Below are 17,948 nucleotides of genomic sequence, written 5' to 3' on the forward strand. Positions count from 1 at the left end.
AATTTAGCAGGATGAACAACTGTAAAAAGTGAGAAGGAAGAGAAGGGAGTAGGTGACAGGTATAAGATTACAGTTTCTGCATTCAGATTTCTGATTTAGTCAGGCTCTTTCGGAGAATGTTTTGTTTTTAGAGACTTTTTTTTGGCTGCATTGGGTCTTCGTTGCTGTGCGCGGGCTTTCTCTAGTTGCGGTGAGTGGGGGCTACTCTTCGTTGCGATACCAGGCTTCTCATTGGGGTGACTTCTCTCGTTGCGGAGCATGGGCTGTAGGCTCGTAGGCTTCAGTAGTTGCAGCACACAGGCTCAGTAGTTGTGGCTTGCGGCTCTAGAGCGCAGGCTCAGTAGTTGTGGCGCACGGGCTTAGTTGCTCCGTGGCATGTGGGATCTTACCGGACCAGGGCTTGAACCCATGTTCCCTGCATTGGATTAGGGTTAGGGACTCTGAAGTTCGTGCTGCTTTCCCTGGTCAGTTTATTTCATATATGTTACTCTTCTGTTCACAAACACAAAATTACATTATTCATGAAAGATTGCTTTTTAAATAATCAGACAATAGGTTGGTCAAATCTTTTGGGGGGCAGACTTGCTAGAGCCTGTGTGGCAAATACTAATTCACTTCATTTGTTGGAATAACCTGGTTTATCAAACATTTGTGTTAGGCAGTGAGCTACGTAGGTGAATAAGACTGTCCTTGAAGAACTTACAACGTAATATATAAACAAATAGGAATTCTACAGTGTACTGTGGTAAATGTAACTAAAGAGGCAAATATAAAGGATGATAAGCACAGAGACTGGCGTGATCAGGTGGCTTCGATGCAGAGGAGGGAGTGTCCGGTGAGATGAAGGGGTGGTCAGAACACTGGGTGATGAAGCCAGCAAGGCAGGTTGTGACTGAACCGCCAAGTCGCCATATGCAGTGGAATTAGGACTGACTTAGGTGCAGGTATCAGGAACTCAGGTCACATCCGTCTACAAGGGGGGATTTATTGTCAGGAGTCTGACTTGTCTGACGTTAGACTCCAGGACAAGGATGCAACTAGACCCAAAGAAGAGCTGGGATTGAGGACTCGGTCTCCTACCTCTGGGCTCAGCTTTGCTGCCCACCTTCATTCTCTCTCTCTCTTATAATTGGATTTCTCCACTCTTCTGGTTCACTTGGCAGAAAACATGGCCAGTAACCGCTTCTGAGCTTTTGCACGCTGCAGGCATCCAAAGAGAAATCGACCGAGTGTCAGTCCCAAGTCAAAATGTCTAGGGTGGCCTGGCCAGAGTCAGGTGCCCGGCCCAAGGTCAATAGCCAAGAAAAGGTCAATTACGGAATTTCCACATTTGGGGGGAGAAGGAATTTGGGGGAAGGGAAACAAAAACGAGAATAGCCACACAAAAACATTTGAGCTTTACTCTTTAGACAGTGGGTAACTAGTGAAAGCATTTAAGCAAGGTAGTGAGTGAGACCGTCAGATTTATGCCTAAAATTCCAGTGGTGAGGGGAAGGCTATGTGGGAATGGAGCCATGGTGGCCAGTTTACTGTTATAGCCTAGAAGAAGGAACTTTCAGTGGGAAGTTGACAGAAGAATAATGCCATACAGCACTTTTCTTCTTCTGTCTGGCTTATTTCACTTCGCATGATGCCCTCCAGATTCATCCACGTTGTCACAGATGGCAGGATTTCCGTCTTTTTAAGACAATAGGGACTTCCCTGGTGGTGCAGTGGATAAGACTCCAACCTCCCAATGCAGGGGGACCTGGGTTTGATCCCTGGTCCGGGAACTAGATCCCACATTGCATGCCGCAACGAAGAGTTTGCATGCCACCATTAAGGATCCCGCCTGCCACAACTAAATAATGACTAAATATTTTTAAATGAATGGATATAAAAAAACAGTAATATTCCTCTGTGTGTGTGTGTGTGTGTGTGTGTGTGCACGCGCGCGCACACGTGTGTATCACATTTTCTTTATCCGTTTATTTGTCAGTGGGCACTTAGGTTGTTTCCATACCTTGGCTATTGTGAATAAAGGCTGCAATGAATATGGTAGTACAGATATCTCTTTGAGATAATGATTTTGTTTCCTTTGTACGCCCAGCAGTGGGGTTGTTGGATCATATGGTAATTCTATGTTTAATTTCTTGAGGTATCCCATACTGTTTTCCATGGTAGCTGTACCAGTTTACATTCCCAGCAAGAGTGTACAAGGGTTCCCTTTTCTCCACATCCTTGCCAGCATTTGCTGTCTCTTGCCTTTTTGTTTTTGTTTTTTTGCGGTACGTGGGCCTCTCACTGCTGTGGCCTCTCCCGCTGCGGAGCACAGGCTCCGGATGCGCAGGCTCAGCGGCCATGGCTCACGGGCTCAGTCGCTCCGCGGCACGTGGGATCCTCCCGGACCGGGGCACGAACCCGCGTCCCCTGCATCGGCAGGCGGACTCTCAACCACTGCGCCACCAGGGAAGCCCTTGCCTTTTTGATAATAGCGATCCTAACAGGTGTGAGGAGATGTCTCACTGTGGTTTTGATTTGCATTTCCCTGATGATCAGTGGTGTTGAGCACATTTTCATGTACCTGTCGGCCATTGGTATTTCTTCTTTGGAAAAATGTCTATTCAGGCTCTTTTCCTATTTTTAAATTATTTATTTATTTACTTTTGCTATTGAGTTGCATGAATTCCCTGTATATTTTGGATATTAACTCCTTATTGGACATGTGGCTTGCAAATTTGCTGGGATTCCATAGGTTGCCTTTTAATTTTGTTGATGGTTTCCTTTGCTGTGCAGAAGCTTTTTAGTTTCATGTGGTCCCACTTGTTTATTTTTGCTTTTGTTGCCTTTGCTTTTGGTGTCATGTAATCATTTTCTTAAAGAAGGTCCACCATGTGAAAAAGATGTCAAGTCTCCCCAAACCCGGATATTCATCTGAAATGAATATATTCATTCTGTGGGATACCTGAGATCCACAAGTGGTTTATTAGTGTTCCCAGCATTTATTTCTGCCAGTCTCTGTGCCATCGCATCTGCTCTAGGTTTGGCTTATTGACAGAACATCCAGTTTCTCAAGGCAGTAATTCATAAACTTCTTATGCAAGTGTAAGATTAGTAAATGTTGTCTGCTTTGTGGAATCTGTTATCTCATTGTATATCCACAGACATTATAGCACACATTTAAAAATTCTGAAAACTCTGGGAGCTTAATCACAAATGGTCACGTGTACCATAAACTAAACAAGGAGGCGCTCCCTAAGCCTTTGTCCTTCTTCCTCTTCTCTTCTGGCTGAACACCCTTTCCCTTTATGATCTCATCTTCAGAAGGCACTTGATTCCAGAACGCACTTCCGGGGCCTGGACTTTGCCCCCGGATTCCTGTGGGCCATCTTCCTTTGTGGGTACCAGTGACACACCCAACTAAACAATATCCAAACTCATAATCCTCCTCCCTAAACTTACTTCGTTTCCTGTGTTTCTTCAAAACCTCCAGGCTCTATTTGGCTTCCTTTCCTTCACCTCCCATATCTCGTCTTCCACCAGGATCTACTGTTTCCACTGCTTCTGATCCTTGCATTTGCGCTTTTCTTTCTGAGAGGCCACAGTCACTGCACATAGACTCTGAGGTCCGGCCATGTGGGGACTGAATCCCAGATGTTCTAACAGAGTTGAAACCTCTCAAGGCTTCAATGTCCTCTCATTTTTATTTATTTATTTATTTTTTGTTGGCGGTATGCGGGCCTCTCACTGTTGTGACCTCTGCCGTTGCGGAGCACAGGCTCCGGACGCCCAGGCTCAGCGGCCATGGCTCACGGGCCCAGCCGCTCCGCGGCATGTGGGATCTTCCCGGACCGGGGCACGAACCCGTGTCCCCTGCATTGGCAGGCAGACTCTCAACCACTGCGCCACCAGGGAAACCCTGCCCTCTCATTTTTAAAGGGGGCTGACGATAACTCATGGGGTTATTGTGAGAATTAAATGAGTTGATATACGTGTAATATCTAGTGTTGTGTAACAGATTTCTCCAAAGCTTGGTAGATAAAACCACACTTGTGTTATCTCTCACTGTTGCAGTGGGTCAGCAGTGGAGGTGCTGTCCGGCAAGGCAGTTCTGGCTTGGGTCTCTCATGAGGCTGCAGTCATCTAACAGCTGGGGTTAGAACAGCTGGCACTCCTCCCGATCTCCTTCTGTCTGGTATCTGAACATGGTGGCCTCAGGGTAGCCAGACTTCTCCTACGATGGCTGGAGGTGCCCAGAGCAGAGGCCCAAGATACACCTACAGAAGCCCCAGGGTCTTTTCTCACTTAGCTTATAAGTCCTGCTCTATTGGTCTTGAATGGTGATCACAAAACCCTGCCGGGGTTGAAGAGCAGGAGACATAAACTCCAGGTGTGCGTGGAGGCCTGTCAGAACACTTGCGGACCTTTTTTAAAACCATCAGAGAGTGACCATAGAAATGTTTTGTACCATTCAGATGACTCACTGCTTATCTCATGGCAGAGTCGTTAAAAGATGAACTGAAAGGTGTGCTGCACATTCTTCTTTCACAAAAAGACATGATGCACAGTATTGACCATTTCTATAATGACAAGTGTCTAGAATATATTTCATACTAAGGAATATGCTAACTTAATAGTTATTTTTAGGAAAACAAACACACTTTGTCTCTTCCTGGTGGGTGTTGGAAATGTTTCCATCTGATACTCTTTTCTTTCTAAAGTCTGTGTCACCTATAAGAATTCTCCTGTGCAAAGAAATAGAAAATATGAACAGACCGGTCACAAGTAATGAAATTGAAAGTGTGATTAAAAATCTTCCAACAAACAAAAGTCCAGGACCAGATGGCCTCACAGGTGAATTCTATCAAGCATTTAGGGAAGAGCTAACACCCATCCTTCTCAAACTCTTCCAAAAAATTGCAAAGGAAGGAACACTCCCAAACTCATTCTATGAGGCTGCCATCACCCTGATACCAAAACCGGACAAAGATACCACAGAAAAAGAAAATTACAGGCCAGTATCACTGATGAATATAGATTCAAAAATCCTCAACAAAATACTAGCAAACAATCCAACAACACATTAAAAGGATCATACACCATGATCAAGTGGGATTTATCCCAGGGATGCAAGGATTCTTCAATATATGCAAATCAATCAGTGTGATACACCATATTAACAAATTGAAGAATAAAAACCATATGATCATCTCAATAGATGCAGAAAAAGCTTTTGACAAAATTCAACACCCATTTATGATAAAAACTCTCCAGCAAGTGGGCATAGAGGGAACCTGCCTCAAAATAATAAAGGCCATATATGACAAACCCACAGCAAACATCATTCTCAATGGTGAAAAACTGAAAGCATTTCGTCTAAGATCAGGAATAAGACAAGGATGTCCACTCTTGCCACTATTATTCAACGTAGTTTTGGAAGTCCTAGCCACGGCAATCAGAGAAGAAAAAGAAATAAAAGGAATACAAATTGGAATAGAAGAAGTAAAACTGTCACTGTTTGCAGATGCCATGATGCTATACATAGAGAATCCTAAAGATGCTACCAGAAAACTACTAGAGCTAATCAATGAATTTGGTAAAGTTGCAGGATACAAAATTAATGCACAAAATCTCTTGCATTCCTATACACTAACAACAAAAGATCAGAAAGAGAAATTAAGGAAACAGTCCCATTCACCATTGCAGCAAAAAGAATAAAATACCTAGGAATAAACCTTCTAAGGAGGTAAAAGACCTGTACTCAGAAAACTATAAGACACTGATGAAAGAAATCAAAGATGACACACACAGATGGAGAGATATACCATGTTCTTGGATTGGAAGAATCAATATTGTGAAAATGACTATACAACCCAAAGCAATCTACAGATTCAATGCAATCCCCATCAAATTACCAGTGGCATTTTTTTTACAAAACTAGAACAAAATATCTTAAAATTTGTGCAGGGACACAAAAGACCCCAAATAGCCAAAGCAGTCTTGAGGGAAAAAAATGGAGCTAGAGGAATTAGACTCCCTGACTTCAGACTATACTACAAAGCTACAGTAATCAAGACAATGTGGTACTGGCACAAAAACAGAAATATTGATCAATGGAACAGGATAGGAAGCTCAGAGATAAACCCACGCACCTATGGTCAACTAATCTATGACAAAGGCAGCAAGGATATACAATGGAGAAAAGACAGCCTCTTCAATAAGTGGTGCTGGGAAAACTGGACAGCTACATGTAAAAGAATGAAATTAGGACACTCCCTAACACCATACAAAAAAAATAAACTCAGAATTGATTAGAGACCTAAATGTAAGACTGGACACTATAAAACTCTTAGAGGAAAACATAGGAAGAACACTCTTTGACATAAATCACAGCAAGATCTCTTTGATCCACCTTCTAGAGTAACGGAAATAAAAACAAAAATAAACAAATGGGACCTAATGAAACTTAAAACCTTTTGCAAAGCAAAGGAAAACATAAGACAAGAAGACAACCCTCAGAACGGGAGAAAATATTTGCAAACGAATCAATGGACAAAGGATTAATCTACAAAATATATAAACAGCTCATTCAGCTCAATATTAAAAAAACAAACAACCCAATCCAAAAATGGGCAGAAGACCTAAATAGACATTTCTCCAAAGAAGACATACAGATGGCCAAGAAGCACATGAAAAGCACTCAACATCACTAAGTATTAGAGAAATGCAAATCAAAACTACAATGAGGTATCACCTCACACCAGTTAGAATGGGCATCATCAGAAACTCTACAAACAACAAATGCTGGAGAGGGTGTGGAGAAAAGGGAACCCTCTTGCACAGTTGGTGGGAATGTAAATTGATACAGCCAATATGGAGAACAGTATGGAGGTTCCTAAAAAAACTAAAAACAGAATTACCATATGACCCAGCAATCCCACTACTGGGCATATACCCAGAGAAAACCACAATTCAAAAGACACATGCACCCCAGTGTTCACTGCAGTGCTATTTACAATAGCCAGGTCATGGAATCAACCTAAATGCACATCGACAGATGAATGGTTAAAGAAGTTGTGGTACATATATACAATGGAATATTACTCAGCCATAAAAAGGATCGAAATTGGTCATTTGTAGAGACGTGGATGGATCTAGAGACTGTCATACAGAGTGAAGTAAGTCAGAAAGAGAAAAACAAATATCATATATTAACGCATATATGTGGAACCTAGAAAAATGGTACAGATGAACCAGTTTGCAGGGCAGAAATAGAGACACAGACGTAGAGAACAAATGTATGGACACCAAGGAGGGAAAGTGGCGGGGTGGGGGTGGTGGTGGGATGAATTGGGAGATTGGGATTGACATATATACACTAATATGTATAAAATAGATAACTAATAAGAAAAAATTATGTCTTTAATTAAACTGAAATATAATTCTGACAAAAAAAAAAGAGACCATTATCCTCTAGCACAGTAGGTTTCTAAAATGACAGACATCTGTAATGTTCCCAAAATTATCTGTAAAGCCCTTTGTTTCTCAGTTTTAAAAAGTAAAAAAAAAAAAAAATTCTCCGGTCTGAGCATGTTGAAGGTTAGAATTTTTCATTCTGTTTAAAATTTTTCCAAATTAAAACTTACACTAGACTTTGGATCCATTTGTTAAAATGCAGCAGTTAGTTTGCAAGAACGAATTGGGGAGATGGATTTCTAGCAAATGATTTCCAGTAAAAAACCTTTGCATATCTGGTGGGTGGAACTGAGAACTCAGCATCAGGGCCTAATAAGGCTGGTGGATGACCTTCTTCTTCTATTTGGACCCAAGGATCTTTGTGAGGTTTGTTTTTTTCTTCTTAACTTCAGTAGTCATTAAATGCAGGTATCAACGTAAGCTGGATTTATAAGTAGACCTTCGCCTTGCTCTATCATGAGGTGTTAAACCAAGGTTTTCAAAATAATGAAGCATATTTAATCCCACCACTTTCACTGAAAAATATTATCAGCTAACTAGGCCTATGTGTGTGTGAGAGAGAGAATAAAAGACTTTTTAGGACTATGTGAAAAGAAATAATTATTTAAAACTATTAAAACTACTTCATCTGATCCCTTAAATTTCTGTCTTGTGTATGTTAATCTACTTAATGTTACCAGTACAGATTGTGACTATAGTTTTAGATGAACCAATGAACATGTACTGGAAGTGTTACTGCACCAAACTTGGGTCCACTCACCTGTGTGCAGTAAAGCCAAGCTACTGACACCAGCTTGTGGTGAAGGAAAGTGCAGCGTTTATTGCAGACGCCAAGCAAGGAGTCCAGGCAGCTAGTGGTTAAAAGACCCGAACTCCCTGAAGCCTTTCAGGGAAACGTTTTTAATGACAGGGTGAGGGAGAGGGGTTGTGGGCTGTGTGGTCAGCTCGTGGACATTCTTCTGATTGGTTGGTGGTGAGGTAACTGGGAGTCAACATCATCAACCTTCTGGTTCCAACGGTCTGGGGTCTACAGTGCTTCTTCTGGGGTCAGCTAACGTCTTCCACCTGGTGGAGGTTTCGGGATCTGCAAAACAGCTCAAAGGACATGACTCAGAATATTATCTATAGCCCCTGAGGAGGAACTAAAGGTCCTTGACTTTGTTGAATGGCTAAAGTATTATTATTTTGTCTGGCTTGAGTGTTTTCCTTTTTTTCTGCATTTTCTCACTTCTCTGATTAAATTTATTCTTTGACTAAAGTGTTTATACAAGCAAAAGGCAGGTGGAGGACGTGGGCGGGGATCTGTTTGGGGAAGGCCTCGTGGGGTCCTGCTGGGTCACAGGAGTGCTGGTCACACACTTTTTCTGATAAGGGCATCTGGTCTGAAGAGCTTGAAGACCACTGAGGTACACACTTCCGTCAGCGTGTGTGAAGTGGCCTGAGCCGATGGCACATGTGTCCTCTTCAGCTTCGTGGCTTTGTGGCTACGTGTCTCTTTGCCACGTGGGAAGAGGCAGAGGCAGGAGCTTGGGGGTTCGTGCTAGGCATTCTCCCCTCGATTCATCCCTCCCTAGGTTATTACAGGGGGAAGGAGGAGGAACTACTTTCAGTAATTCCGCTGATGGTAGTCTTGAGTACGTGTGATAATCTCCACATCTTCGCAGTATCTAGTCTTTGAATGTCATTTGTTTCTTCCACAGTTACCCTCTTTTCCCAAAGTGTTCGCCATTTGAAAATCTCTCATATCCCTAAGTGATTCCTCTTGATTCGTTGATGATTTGGTTCCAAGGGCTTTCAAGAGGAAAGTTATTCCTGATGTGATGTTTGACACCTGCTTGGTGAAATGAGCAATTCATGCCCAGCACGATGCTAGAGCAATACTGCATTAAGACTTTGGTGAGAACATGTGTCTTCTGGGAATTTTGTTACATGAAGTCACTCTGCTTTTAACTCCTTTGCTAAGCTTTAAAAAAAACCAAAGCAGCCTTTCTTAATTTCAATGAACTTAAAATACCGAAGTCCTCATCTTTTTCTCTTGTATCTGATGGCAAGCAAGCTTGGGTTCCGCCAGCTGAACCTGGACAAGACCCCTACAAGCCATGTTACATCTCCCCCAGCCTCAGTTTCTCCATCTGCAAAATGGGGCCAATAATGGGCCTATAATAATACCTGCTCCCTTTTATGCCTTAACACAGTTATTATTAAATTGATTTATGCTAGTGAAATTCTCTTAGAAGAGCGAGACTTCTTTCTTTTTCCATTGACGAAATCGTTTCTAATACGGGAACCATCATCCCTGCATTTCCCACAGCCAGAATCGTTTTTGGCCTTATGAATTGAATTCAGATACGCTACTCCTGATGTCGGATATCCTCCACTGCAGAAACAAAACAAACAAAAATCCCTCAGACTCTTCCAAACTGGTTGTGTCAGTTTGGAGTTTCTGACCAGCGCAGAGAGCCTTGCTCAGGTTACATCTCGTTACTGTCTTACAGGTTGTTTCCCTCGGAGGTGACCCATTAACACTGGGTTGCACAGGCAAGACACTCTCACCCTTGCTTCCCCTGGGGTCTCAGGACTTCTTACTTCAGCCCAGTTTTTGGAACTTGGGCAACAGCAGCTTCCTCTGGAAGGGGGAGGTCCCGGGCTTAAGTGGGTTTCTACTGTGGAGGCCCTTCTCTGGGTCACCCTCTCCTATCTCCTGCCCCCAGCAAGCTCTCTTTACCCTTTAGGCGGCTGCTACACAGAGCCCAGGACGAAGGAGCTTTCTGAAGCCCCATGAAAAATTTTGAGACAAAAAAAAAAAAAAAAAAGGATTGACCCCAAAATATGAAAATAAAACAAAATTAAGAATAATTTAATTTGGACTTCCCTGGTGGCGCAGTGGTTAAGAATCCACCTGCCAATGCAGGGGACACGGGTTCGAGCCCTGGTCCAGGAAGATCCCACATACCACAGAGGAAAGAGGAATAGGGTTGAAAAGACATCAGTCTTCTGTAGGCCCTTTTGCCTTTTAATCTTTTTTTCTGTGGCCTCTCCCGTTGTGGAGCACAGGCTCCGGACGCGCAGGCTCAGCAGCCATGGCTCACGGGCCCAGCCGCTCCGCCGCATGTGGGATCCTCCCGGACCGGGGCACGAACCCGTGTCCCCTGCATCGGCAGGCGGACTCCCAACCACTGCGCCACCAGGGAAGCCCATCCATTCACCTTTTGAAGGATATCTTGATTGCTTCCAAATTTTAGCAAGTATGAATAAAGCTGCTAGAAACATCCATATTGCAGGTTTTCGTGTGGACATAAGTTTCCAATACATTTGAGTAAATATCAAAGAGCACATTTGCCGTGTGGTATGGTAAGAGTACGCTTCGCATGATGAGAAACTGCTACTGTCTTCCAAAGTGGCTGCACCATTTTGCGTTCCCACCAGCAATAAATGAGAGTTACTGTTGTTCCACATTCTCACCAGCTTTGGTGTTGTCATTGGGCTGGGTTTTGGCCATTTTAACAAGTGTGTAGTGGTATCTCATTATTTGAGCCATTTCTTTACTTTCACACAAAGAATTTATGAGCTAGCTGCCTCTGATATATCCAGAAAGCCCTGAAGTTGGATTTTTACAAGAGCAACCAGATATAAAGAACCGTGGAAAGTCAACAAAAAATAAGCACTTTACCTATGTCTAAGCTTGGTATTTACAAAACATTTTGTTTTCTTGTTATTTTGTGTGGTTTTTTTTTTGCGGTACGCGGGCCTCTCACTGTTGTGGCCTCTCCCGTTGCGGAGCACAGGCTCTGGACGCGCAGGCTCAGTGGCCATGGCTCACGGGCCCAGCCGCTCCGCGGCATGTGGGATCTTCCACAGACCGGAGCACGAACCCGTGTCCCCTGCATCGGCAGGCGGACTCTCAACCACTGCGCCACCAGGGAAGCCCTTTACAAAGCATTTTCATGATTATTGTATCTCTTCATTATTAACTCTGCTATATTCAAAACTGGGAGTTGTGTCCATTTTGACTGGAAAACAGAAGCCAAACCAATGCACCTGTGCAAGCTCTCCTGACATTTTTATTGCTCTTTTGTGACTGGGTCAATAGGCTATGAAATTAACTTATCTTTCCTTAAAATTTTGTATTAAGTGAAGGGTAAAGCAAATTTACTAACATATGCCAAGTTCTGCTCCAGGCTTTAGAGACATAGAGCTGAATACGTCCCTCAAGGAGCGTTCGACCCGACAAAAAGGCGTAAAGACTAGGCCAGTGGAACCTCAGGATAAAACAGACCAGGACTTTTACCCTGGAGATGGCGGAGGGGGCGGGGGGGGGCTTGGTCTGGTGAAAAGACACCCAGACACGTCTGACCGTTATCCGAAAAGGAACAAAAATAAGCCTGTAAGGGGCTTCCCTGCTGGCTCAGGGGTTAAGAATCCGCCTACCAGTGCAGAGGACACGTGTTCGAGCCCTGGTCCGGGACGGATCCCACACGCCGCGGACCAACTAAGCCCGTGTGCCACAACTACTGGCCTGTGCTCTAGAGCCCGCATGCCACAACTACTGAAGCCCGTGTGCCTAGAACCCGTTCTCCGCAACAAGAGAAGCCACCGCAATGAGAAGCCCGCGCAACCGCAACAAAGAACAGCCCCCGCTCGCCTCAACTAGAGAAAGACCTGCACGCAGCAATGGAAACCCAACGCAGCCTAAAATAAAATAAAAATATATTTTTTTAAAAAAAAAGAGGAAGGAAAATAAGCCAGTAAGACATTAGGGAGGGGTCCAGTCGTGGTAGTAAACAGGATGGGGCTATCAGCGATGGACCAGGAATGTCACATACTTTGAGTACATTATTACGTAGGGCTGTCCCCGTTTACTGTAGGAAGACAGCGTTGACATCTTCAAAAGATGGAAACCCTTTAAGAGAACCCCTTTAGGAGGAGGGAGCACCAGAAGGGCTCACCTCCAAAGCCAGGGTAGCGGCCAGGCTCAGCACGAGGGTGAAGCGAGAGGGGCAATATGAGACTGCGCGCGTACGCGCGTGGGGTAGCCGCTAGGCGCACCACAAGGGTGAAAGGGGAGGGGGATAAGGGAGTTCGTGCGTGCGCGTCCGCGCGTGCGTGGGTAGCGGAGGCGAGCAGCACAGGGTGAAGGGGGAGGGGGATAAGAGAGCTCGTGCATTCACGTCCGCGCGGGCGTGGGTAGCGGAGGGCCGCAGCGTGGAGGAGTAGGAGGAGGGGAGGAAAAGGGAGAGCGTGCGCGCGCGCGTGGGTGTGGGTGTGTGCGCGCGCGGCCGTGGTAGAGCGGATTGCGTCGCCCTCTATTGACGTGCGCGCGCCCGCACCTAGTTCTACCAGCGGCGTGACCGTAAAGAGGCACGGCCGTGTCGTGAAAGGGGCCGCAACACGCAGGGCGCTGGTTGACGGCCGCGACTCCATTTTGTCCTCCGGTTCGTTGCTCGTAAGTCGCTTGTTTCCGTGGCTTCTGTGAGGCTAAAAGTTTAAAAGGGGTAAAAGTTTTAAAGAATATTCTGGAAGTGTGTTGGTAAGCATAGCGAGTCTCCATTTTCTCTCTGCAGCCGACTTGTGTCCTGCGGTTCCGGAATAGCGGGGGAAGATGCGGCCCTTGGACATCGTGGAGCTGGCAGAGCCGGAGGAGGTGGAGGTGCTGGAGCCCGAGGAGGACTTCGAGCAGTTCCTGCTCCCGGTCATCAACGAGATGCGCGAGGACATCGCGGCGCTGAGCCGCGAGCACGGGAGAGCCTACCTGCGGAACCGGAGCAAGCTGTGGGAGATGGATAGTATGCTCATCCAGATCAAGACGCAGGTGGAGGCCTCGGAGGAGAGCGCGCTCAACCATCTGCAGAACGCGGACGACGGAGTCGAGGGCAGAGGGACCAAACGGTGCGAGAAGGCGGAGGAGAAGGCCAAGGAGATCGCGAAGATGGCAGAGATGCTGGTGGAGCTGGTCCGGCGGATAGAGAAGAGCGAGTCGTCCTGAAGGAGGGTCGGCGGTAAGGCGGGGACCGGCGGGAGCCGCACGGAGGTCCCAGGCGTTGCCCGACGCTTGGGTCAGCTTCGGGGACATTTATTTACTAATGATCCGCGGGGGATGGGAGTTGGGAGAAGAGAATAAAAGCGTGCTCAGTTTTCATTTTAGGAGGTGTTAGTAGGTACCGTTTATTTATTTTTGTTACGTCTCTGGTAATTGGGGGGAACACTTTGGTTGGTTGGTTGGTTTTGACTTGTACGTGTTTGGTTGAAACCAAAGGTCACGATCAGTAGGATAACTGTAGGGTAATAACAAAATCACGGTACAGGCCATTGAGCAAAGGGGGGTAGAAATACAGAATTGTCAGAGGGAAGGCCATTATTGGACGCTTCCAGATTTTGCTGGAAGACTGGAAGGGGTCAGGTGGCACGCAGAAGAGGTGGTGTCCTGCGAGGCTGAGTTTTGAGCGTTTTCTCGCTTCCTAATGATGCGTTTCTCCCAATTGCACTTCAGTTTACAGCCAGTGGATTCTGGTCAACTGATGGAGATTGGCTGACACCCTGGAGAAGCTGAAACCAGAGAGCCTTTTGTTTTCTCTTTTTTTCTCTGTCTACGCTCTGTCCTCACACTACGTTTCTGCTATGGTCTGTGGTTAATGACCTCAGTATGAGTTTTGACTGTTAAATGTTTTCGTTTGGGGAGGTACCTTTGATTTGGAAAATGCTCTCACGAGAATTAGGGCCTAGATTGTAAGCTGTCGCAGCAGTCACATTTGTTCCTGGGCTTTCGTTATTTCTAAATTTTTGAGGTGCTTTGCTCTTCCTTGTGTGACCTGACAGCTCCCTGGAACTTTGGGTCTGTGTGTAACAGATGAGACTCAGTTGGAGTTCTCCGGCTCTGAAGGCGTTGAAGGAAAGGCATTATTTCTGGAAGACGACTCCATGCAGCGATTGCCAGCGAAGCTGAAGAACGGACCAGACTTCAATTGGGAATGAGGAGGGGGCTGACCTGGCTGGGACTGATGAACCAAAAGAAGGGCTGCGGGATGGTGGTGTGTTTGGGGACTTTAATTTCTATGTGAGACCAAAGGAGGAGAGATGTATTTTGTTCAAATTTTAGGTTTTATGCGGCACACTGATGTAACTTGTCTGGTCAGATTGTTTGGACAGCGTAACCCAGCTTTATGTGACATGGAACCTAGACTAGGAGACGAGATAGGTCTTGGTATTCTGTGTAATCGATGTAATATCCTGATGCATTTCAGGGGATTCTGGACATAAAATGAAAGCGATATTTGCAAAGGCCCTTGAGGGTCTGGGGAAGAAAAGCAAGGGCTGTCTGTTTTGGACCCTAAACTGCACAGGGACTAGGTGTCTTCAAGATTCATAAGTTGTCTAGCTGTAAGTTCATTTCAGTAGCAGACCTGACAAGTATTTGAGGTCAAAACCCTACCGTGTGTTTAAAAAAAATTTTACCATGTTAATAAAAGTATTCATTTGCTTGAAAAGACAAGGCTTAAAAGGTTATTGACTGAGAAATATTGTTTCTTTAAAAATGAAATTTTTCTCCTTGAATGTTATCTTCGTTAAATGGGGGGTGAATTTCTTATGGTTTTGGAGGCGCTCAGTAAGCCTTGATCATAGGGAAGGTTCATCTCTCGTGCTGCTGTGGAAACTGGCTGAGGAAAGAGCATGCAGTTGTCCCTCCTATCAGCAGTGGGTTGGTTCCAGGACCCGCCCCCTTCCCACAGATACCAAAATCCAGGGCTGCTCAAGTTCGTTATGTCAGATGACATAGTACAGTCGGCCCTCCAGTCCTCTGTGTCTACAGTTGAGCATCCCTCAGAACTTAACCTGTATGCTAGTTTTCACCATAAAGTCTGCTTCCTGGGAATCCAGCTGCTAGCAAGTGTGAAACAATAGTAACCATGTGTCTGTCCCAAGCTGGATACCATGTCTTAGAGCACTGAGTGGGGGAAGGCAAGGAAAGTATTTCAGAGCAAGTAACTGGTGACCTTGGCCTTGAAGGATGGGTACAGCTTCCAAGGAGGAGGAGAGAATGGGGGACATCCCACACATAGGGAACAGTAGGAGAAAAAGCCAGCAGTGGGGAGGAGTGGATATGATGAATAAAGAACCAGGAAAAACAACCACCAAAAAAGCTACATTTGCCAAAAGTAGGACCTGTGCTAAGTAGACTACACTTCGTTCTTATTTCACTAGTTTTCCAGTAATTCTTTTTTTCTGTCTCAGGATCCTACATTTCATTTGGTAATTTATTTTTAAAAGATGTAATACAAATGGCACAGAATTCAAAAGAAAAAAAAGTGATCCCGGGCTTCCCTGGTGGCGCAGTGGTTGAGAATCCGCGGACACGGGTTCGAGCCCTGGTCTGGGAGGATCGCAAATGCCGCGGAGCAACTAGGCCTGTGAGCCACAAGTACTGAGCCTGCGCGTCTGGAGCCTGTGCTCCGCAACAAGAGAGGGCGCGACAGTGAGAGGCCCGCGTACCGCGATGAAGAGTGGCCCCCGCTCGCCGCAACTAGAGAAAGCCCTCGCACAGAAACAAAGACCCAACACGCAAAAATTAATTAATTAATTAATAAACTACCCCCAACATCTTCTTAAAAAAAAAAGTGATCCCCTCTTCTCCCTAGCATCCTAGGAAGACAGCCATTCACCAGTGTCTTGTATATCCTTGCAAATACTGTGTGTTTGCACATGTACATATATAACTCTCCAATCTTTTTTGTACGTAAGTAGAAACACACCTGTGAATGTTCTTTTTTTTTTCCCCCACTTAAAACTATAGTTTGCAAGTTAACCCTAGCCGAACATCCAGACCCGCATTCTTTTTTTTACTGGCTGCATGTCCTTCATTGTACTATAAGTTTTCAGAGGTGATTCTTACACACCCGGAAGTTTTTGAGGACTATCGTCCTAGATTATTTTCACTCCTTAATTCCTCTTCCTTGTGATTTCAGTAACAATTGCAATGCAGCCAACAATGCCCAATTTCCCCTGCTCCTGAAATCAGTCTCGGCTTGCTAGCAGCTGGAGGAGCGACTGAATCTTGTGTTTTCTAAGCAGAGAATGTGGTAAGGATCCATTCTGAGAGGCAGTCTTACCGGGCTGTATAATATTAAATTGAGTCTAGCTAGAGTTGCCAGGATTTTTATTACAGACCCATATGTCCCTCATGGGCCCCAGGCTCTCTCCGTGTCCTGGCTGTTCAGAGGTAGGTCATGGAAAGCTGTGCAGAAAGGCCTGTTGCGGTTCTTGGACAGGTTCCTGACACAGCAGAGGCCCCATGAAGCTGAGGTCTATCTTTGCTCCGATGTGACAAGTGTCCTCTTGCATCAAAGCGCTATTACAGAAAGAAGCACGGGGGCTGTGGGAGCGTGGAGGTCTGGGGAGGCACTCAGGAAGAGAGAAAGCAGGTATTATGTAACAACCTCTGAAGAGATACGGATGGAGGCAAAGTGTGCGGAATGCTCAAAATCTGCCGGTCCCCCCGCTTGATCAGAATCAGGCCCGGGAGTTCACAAAGTAGTGCTAAAGAGACTTCTGCGTCTGGTTTCATCAGCTGAGATGACCCCTGGGAAGAAAGCCGATTTAACTCTAGTGGACACTACAGTAGGACTGGCAACAGCCACGGACGCATTCACCTCTGGGGCCGGGGGCGTGGGAAGCATTAGTGAAAGTCTGACTCCAGGTGAAGGGAGGTGAGTCTAAAGTGTTTTTAACCTTGCCAGAGATAAAGCCTCGGGAGTCCAGGGGGCTGGGAAACAGGAGACCTGGCCCCCAGGCAGCCTGCTCTCTGTGTGATCTTGGGCAGGTACTGGCTTGTCTCTGAGGTTCATTTCCATCCCTGGCATTCTGTATGACTTCTAGATAAAGCTCATCTGCGGTAAAAATGCCGTAGGTATCGTGAGTGCTGTTCACCAAATAAATTCCAATTCCTCATCTTTCACACGTCTAGTCAGATTGTACTCCCTTGCCCCCCAGTGGTGGTGGTGGTGGTGGTGGTGGTGGTGTGTGTGTGTGTGTGTGTGTGTGTGTGTCAGTCATTCTAGCCGTGAATTGTGAGGGAAAGTAACATACAGTCACATCCAAGCCACAGCCTCCAACATGAGACCCTCCAAGGTTCTCTTCTGACACAGGGACCAACAACCTTCAAGATGGTGGTGCTCCTTGCCAACCAATGCTGAACAGGCAGCACCAACAAGGAAGAACCTGCGTTGTTTTAAGTCACTGAGATCTGGGTATTTTTTGTTAGGATGACACAACCGAGACTGAGATGACTGGTACTTTCATCCTTTTCCTATCCTGTGTTTGGATGAAAGGCTTGTCCTTCTCTCTGAGGCCTATATCCTCACTTTTCATCACATGTCCCACTAGCTCAGGGCATTGTCTGAAAAATGATCTTTCTTACTCATTCATTCGTAGCTGTTTGCTCTCCTCTGCCCTCTTTTTTTTTTTTTTTTTTTGGTGGCCGCGCCGCATGTCAAGTGGGATCT

The 17,948-nt window shown here is 45.5% G+C and overlaps 1 protein-coding gene across 1 annotated transcript; it reads left to right on the plus strand.

Moving 5' to 3' along the window:
- The first annotated feature begins 12,778 nt into the window (after positions 1 to 12,778).
- LOC309821547 (MORF4 family-associated protein 1) lies at positions 12,779 to 14,935 on the plus strand. Its single transcript, XM_082652945.1, has 3 exons — positions 12,779 to 12,898; positions 13,017 to 13,451; positions 13,943 to 14,935. Exon 2 carries the CDS (start codon positions 13,055 to 13,057, stop codon positions 13,436 to 13,438), a length of 384 nt encoding a protein of 127 aa, XP_082509071.1. The 5' UTR covers positions 12,779 to 12,898; positions 13,017 to 13,054; the 3' UTR covers positions 13,439 to 13,451; positions 13,943 to 14,935.
- The last annotated feature ends 3,013 nt before the right edge of the window (positions 14,936 to 17,948 follow it).

This window comes from Grampus griseus (genome assembly GCF_964374135.1).
Source record: "Grampus griseus genome assembly, chromosome: 4".
Classification (NCBI taxonomy): Eukaryota; Metazoa; Chordata; class Mammalia; order Artiodactyla; family Delphinidae; genus Grampus; species Grampus griseus.

Coding starts and splice junctions, on each gene's coding strand:
- LOC309821547 (XM_082652945.1), top strand. CDS start 13,055: ATGCGGCCCTTGGACATCGTGGAGCTGGCAGAGCCGGAGGAGGTGGAG.